The 5,654-nt window shown below is 31.9% G+C and overlaps 2 protein-coding genes across 4 annotated transcripts; one reads left to right on the top strand and one right to left on the bottom strand.

The window, feature by feature from the left end:
- Positions 1-220: 220 nt before the first annotated feature.
- On the bottom strand, positions 221-2,369 carry LOC108756175 (26S proteasome non-ATPase regulatory subunit 5). Its single transcript, XM_018499783.1, has 2 exons — positions 2,102-2,369; positions 221-1,550 (listed from the first exon to the last, which is right to left on the bottom strand). Exons 1-2 carry the CDS (start codon positions 2,287-2,289, stop codon positions 221-223), a joined length of 1,518 nt encoding a protein of 505 aa, XP_018355285.1. The 5' UTR covers positions 2,290-2,369.
- Positions 2,281-4,722, top strand: LOC108756176 (LETM1 domain-containing protein 1). 3 transcript variants are annotated; one of them, XM_018499786.1, is made up of 5 exons: positions 2,281-2,312; positions 2,731-2,989; positions 3,128-3,904; positions 4,020-4,169; positions 4,543-4,722. In XM_018499786.1, exons 3-5 carry the CDS (start codon positions 3,182-3,184, stop codon positions 4,720-4,722), a joined length of 1,053 nt encoding a protein of 350 aa, XP_018355288.1. In that variant the 5' UTR covers positions 2,281-2,312; positions 2,731-2,989; positions 3,128-3,181. The 3 variants fall into 3 exon arrangements, with proteins under 3 accessions (XP_018355288.1, XP_018355287.1, XP_018355286.1); XM_018499785.1 differs by lacking the exon at positions 2,281-2,312 and having other exon boundaries at positions 2,637-2,989; XM_018499784.1 differs by lacking the exons at positions 2,281-2,312; positions 2,731-2,989 and having other exon boundaries at positions 3,096-3,904.
- Positions 4,723-5,654: the final 932 nt, after the last annotated feature.

Raw genomic sequence — 5,654 nt, 5'->3', positions numbered from 1 at the left:
ATATATATATATATATATATACAATGCCAATTTATTTGAACTAAATGCAAAAACAATTGAATATATAAAAAGAGTACTATCTTTATTAATATCTCTTTTATGAATAAAATAAAAAATAAATATTTATTTATGTTTCTTATTTGCTTATGTTATTATCCTATGTATCAATCTTTAATATTAATATATAATATTACATATTAATATGAAAAATTATTATCCCTTACAAAGCACCCTCTATAGCAACTTCTGTATTAACATCAATAAAATATGGCCCTTCGTTAACAAATTGCTTGAATTTCTGCATAGTGTCCGCATCGAATATATTTCGCTCCGCTTGAGATAAATATTTCACAACTTCATATTTTGCATCCTTACACTCTTTATATGATTCAATATTTCTATCTAATAGGAACTCTACCAAACCAGGATACGTGGATATGTATTCTTGCCCCCATACTTGAGAACTAATAACCGCCAGTACCTGCAATCCAGCCTGTCTGATATCAACAAATGGTTGTCTGCACATCGCCACAATCATTCCCAATGGATCGTCGCACAGCGAATCAAACCACAGCTTTGTTAGGGACAGAATTCTGTTGTCTTGCTCCACTCTCTTGACCTCGAGTATAAGGGCAAGATTGTTCAAACCGCGAATTCTCAAAGCAGTCGGCATTCTCTGTACTATCTCAGCGATTTTCTTAAGAGCACTTGGCATCGCTTCTCCTAGAGCTTGCAACGCATATTTTCCTTCAATACTCGCAGACACGTATCCCAGAGTATCTAATGCGGGGCCCAAGATATTTTGATCTCCACTGTCTATCACATCGAAAAGTGCAGAGATTATCACGGGATATCTGGCAAACAGCTCATTGGGCCAGTGACGAGCGACGTTACCGAAAAACTTCATCAATCCAGGAATCAAAAGATTTGACAAAGGATTCTCGTTGACTTGTGATATTTTTTGAACTAACTTGCTCAACACCTCTTGTTGCTCCAGATAACTTAGACCTTCTTCGAATACAGCTAATTGAGTTAATATTTCCAAGGCATTCAATTGAAGCAGTATATCTTCGTTTTCTAGTATATTGATTAAACTATTCAGAAAGCCTGACTGGGCTGATACTTCCAAAGCCTCTTGAGATGTTTTGGCTATGTCCACAATCACTTCATAAACACGGAAGCTAATGGTATCATTCTGCAGCAGCCTGGCAAATGTTCTCAGGAGCTCACCCTTATACAAAATATGTGGACCATTTGGATTTTCTCCAATTTTTTTCACTATGCTCATCGCACATTCAGCGACATTCAAGTCGTTATCACTGATTCTATTTATAATTGAAATCAGAAGAGTGGTGTCTGAGAGTAACTGAAATATCTTTTGTGGATGCAAAGCTGTGCGTGAAAACTCACGTAACACAAGTAATCTCACACTAGCATTTGGATTAGTTATTAAAGCAGATATTTCAATTAAATATCTCTGATAAATTTCTCCAGGTTCCAGCATGCTGAACAAGACAGTCAGAATATCGCATATCTGCTCTATAACTTCTCTGTAAAAAAGAAAAGTAGAATTCTTTTTTGTTCTTAGTAGCAAACTTCAGAATTATATTATGTAATTAATATAAAACTCTTATAATAAGAAGCAAAAAATTTAGTATCATATTCTAAGAGAAACAGTAATAACATATAAAGTAACAGTTTAAATAATTATAAAATAAAAAGATTTAAATGTTATATAAATAAGGCAGTTGTTTACACATACACAATGTGACAATCAAGGAATTGTTGAAACTAATGACTTAATGTAATAAACAGAATAAAATAAATATAATGCCACTTTGCCGAAGAAACTCATCAATTTATCAGTCTAAACAGAAATTAATTATCTGTGAATTCGCGTGTATCCATTTATTGCAAAATAACAGTTATTTATTTACAACAACTTTCTGATTGTCACCCCATAAATACTCAATATGCATTAATAAGACAATAACGTCTACATTTAAAAATAAATGATTAAAGCTTATATGAGCAATAATTGACAGATATATGCATAAATTATCGTCCATGAGAATTGCAAAAATTTCACCTATCATCGTACCTGTCGTTCGAGGTTAGCTGCGAATAAAGTGGCCTGTAGTCCAAACTACGAGCGATCTGCTCGGCATCCCGATTGTCCAAAGCGCCGAATTTGATTTTGATGTCCGTGAGGACGTCCTTTTTGTCCTCGACATTGTTCAATTCGCATAGATGCAGGATTTTCGCTTGGTACCACTCCGCCATGGTCATCTCATTGACAATTGACTCTTCTAGTAATGTTTTCGACTATTTTTGAGTGCAAGGATTTGACCTAACCTAACCGTCATAATACAGAATAATGTCACATATTCTACTTTCTGATTGGACGAAATCACATGGTACCTTTTGAGAGATAGGTTAACTTCAAATCCATTGTACTTGAAAGTCACAAATACTATAAATCTGTTCATATTACTTGCGCTTTTTACGCTCAATATTTATACTTTCTTTCTCTTCAATACATATTTTTCTATTTAAGTACAAAAATTTTTTGTTTTAAACAACACGAACGAACCTAGAGTGCGTTCCATTTCATGCATGATGAGCATGATGTATTATTTTATCCTTGTTCACTGAGTATTAAAAAGAATAAAATATTACACGTACGCATTGCCGCGGATCCTTAATAATATATACATATATGTACAGTAGAATGCACATTATTTGTACTGCAAATGAGGTGTAAATGAACAGCAAATGAGTGTAAATGAATCCGCTGACTGCTGACTCCGCTCCGTGATTCCCGGTCGCGAATTAACGTCGACGAAATGTGTTGTACATCCAGCTACAAATATAAATATAAAACATCATTTTCTACGTAATGTTAGCATCCAACAAAAGTCTTTAAAGAAGCAACATATAGTGGGAATACAATACTAGGATTTTCAGCTAGAAGGAATATAATTACTAGGTACGTATTGTGATCGTACCATTTCTAAATACAATTTCTAATGTGGATTGTGATAAACCAAGGTTTAAGGATATGTTTCACTAATTTTTCTGTAGTTAAGAAGCTTCAGAAGTGTATCAAATGAAAAGATTTTTCCAGGTTATCGAGTCTGTGGAAATCTATTTGCTTTCCCGGCAAAGGATTGATCTTAAAATGTACAAAGTGATATCAAGAACATTTGCGCGCGAGGGCGCGAACACGTTGGAACCCTTAAAACGCAGCCCGATACAACGGGGTCTTGTGAAAGTGGACAGAGAGATAGAGAAGTCCAGGAAAGTGGCCAATCTCAAATGGTACTGGTTTGGCAGATATATAAATTATATCAAGAACTATGAACATACGCTGGAGCGTAAGTTTCCACGTACGATGCAGATGTACCGTGTGTTCAGCGTTGGTACCAGAGATGTGTATACGAACTTAAAAAGTTTCGTCACTGCAATAAAGAAGCAAGGATCGAATGGCGTAGATAGCTTAACACGGGAGCAGCTGCAGCTGATGCACACAATGCCGAGGGATCTGCGAAAGCTCTTGCCATTGTTCCTGCTGTCGGCTGCGCCGTTTACAAATTACATTATTTTTCCTCTAGCCCTATATTTTCCACGTTACTTATTAACGTCACACTACTGGACGCTGCAACAGAAGCTAGAATTTATGCTGTCTGATCACAAGGCAAAGTTGAAGCATAACAGACCATTGTTCAGATGCATGCAGGCAGAGCTCAAGAGCATCAAGGATGAAACACTCAGGATAAAATGGCGAGACATTATAGCTTGCTTAGGAAGTGGTACGCATCCAACCACCAAGAATATCATAGCTTGTTCCAAGCTCTTTTCAGGCCCACCATATTCCCTCAATAATCTCAAAAGAAAACATCTGGTTAGTCCACAAATTGCACTTGTTACTTTTGAATATGAATTTATTCTCTTTTAAAAAGAGAATAAATGTCATATATACTCTTGTCATAATATAGATAAATATATACATCTTCCAGAAAGAATTATTGGCAATACATGGTATGTCGCTATGGAGACCTTTCAAAAGGAAAAGATTGACGGAAAGGGGTATGTTAATATTGCGAATGGATCGTGCTATCATACGAGAGGGAGGAGTAAAAGAAATGTCCAACGAAGCAATGCGATGGGTAGATACTTTTATTACTTTGACGCTTCTAAAATATAGAAATATCTATTTTTTAGTATGAAAGAATTCATTCTCTTATTTATTTTTATTTATTTATTGTAACTTATACACAAAAGATGATGCGTCTTCATTATTCTAATGTAATTTACTTTTTTATTTTGAAAAACTATATGTAAATTATAATTGCAATTATAAATTTTTACATACATATATATATATTATATATATATGTATTATATATATATACACATAATACTAAATTTCTAATTACAATCTACAATTTACAATTTAGTACATTTTGTTTAAATAGGAAGTATACTGATACAAAAGATGTATTAGTTAAGATGTTATTTTATTATGAATTTCCTTTTCAGGCATTATCCTTTAGAGGCGTAAATCCTGCAAATATGTCTATAGAAAGTATGAGAAGTTGGCTTGAGCAATGGTTAATAGTATCAGCATCTGTCGACCAAAATAATTTATCTTTGTTATTACACAGCCCTATTTTATTAGCTTATAATCATTCAACAAATTGGACTCTTATATATAGTTGAAAAAATTTTAGAATTTTTTAATTTTATTGCTGTAACTGTATAAAGATAATGTTTAACATGGTAAATAATATTTTATTTATACCAAAGAAATATACGAATCATTTGTATTTATATTTATTTATTTAACCAACATACAAATTTTATAATTATATACATATAAAACAAATACATGTGTGCATGCGTGTATGCGTCATTATCGCATTTTATTTTGTAAAACTATATAAAACCTCTAACTCTATTTTATATACAATTTAACATACTGTTATAGAATTGAGTATTATAACGTAAGCTTTGTTATTATAAAGAAAAATAAATGCTATTCTAATCTAAAAAATGATGAAATAAGAGAAAGAAAGAAATATTTAAATAAAAAAATTCGCAGGCAGATCTGTACTAACAAAAGATAAGCAAATTAATAATAAGCACTAGACATCTTATCTGTTTGGCTCGTCAAATGATTTAAATGATGAGTTCAAACAAATAATATCTCAATTCAAGTTTAAATCTAATAAGTATTTACTAACAAAAAATATAGATCGCCAAATAATTTAAACACTGAATGACTATCAGCATATAACTTATAATTTTTCTTAAAATTCGAACCCTAAACATGTTTAAGTACTGCACTAATTATTATCTTTCCCCTATTTTTCTTTTCATTAAGTTCTTTAAATATTTTGTCATAAAATATACAATCAAATTATTCTCACTTCTATCAGATGACAGTAAAAGTATTTCACATTTTTCAAGCACATAGAAAATAGTTCAAAAATTTCATATAGGATAATATATAAATACATGATAAGATTATACGAAGTTTTCTTGCTAACATAAATAATTCATTAAAAATGAAAAATTTTTTGAACTAATAAATTATTTTTTATTATATATATATTTTTTTGTAACATATTTACAAAGTAATTTGTACTATA

This window comes from Trachymyrmex septentrionalis, unplaced genomic scaffold (assembly GCF_001594115.1).
Source record: "Trachymyrmex septentrionalis isolate Tsep2-gDNA-1 unplaced genomic scaffold, Tsep1.0 scaffold97, whole genome shotgun sequence".
Lineage (NCBI taxonomy): Eukaryota > Metazoa > Arthropoda > Insecta > Hymenoptera > Formicidae > Trachymyrmex > Trachymyrmex septentrionalis.
Note: the sequence above shows the minus strand (reverse complement) of the source record. Positions and strands in the feature narration are given on the sequence as shown.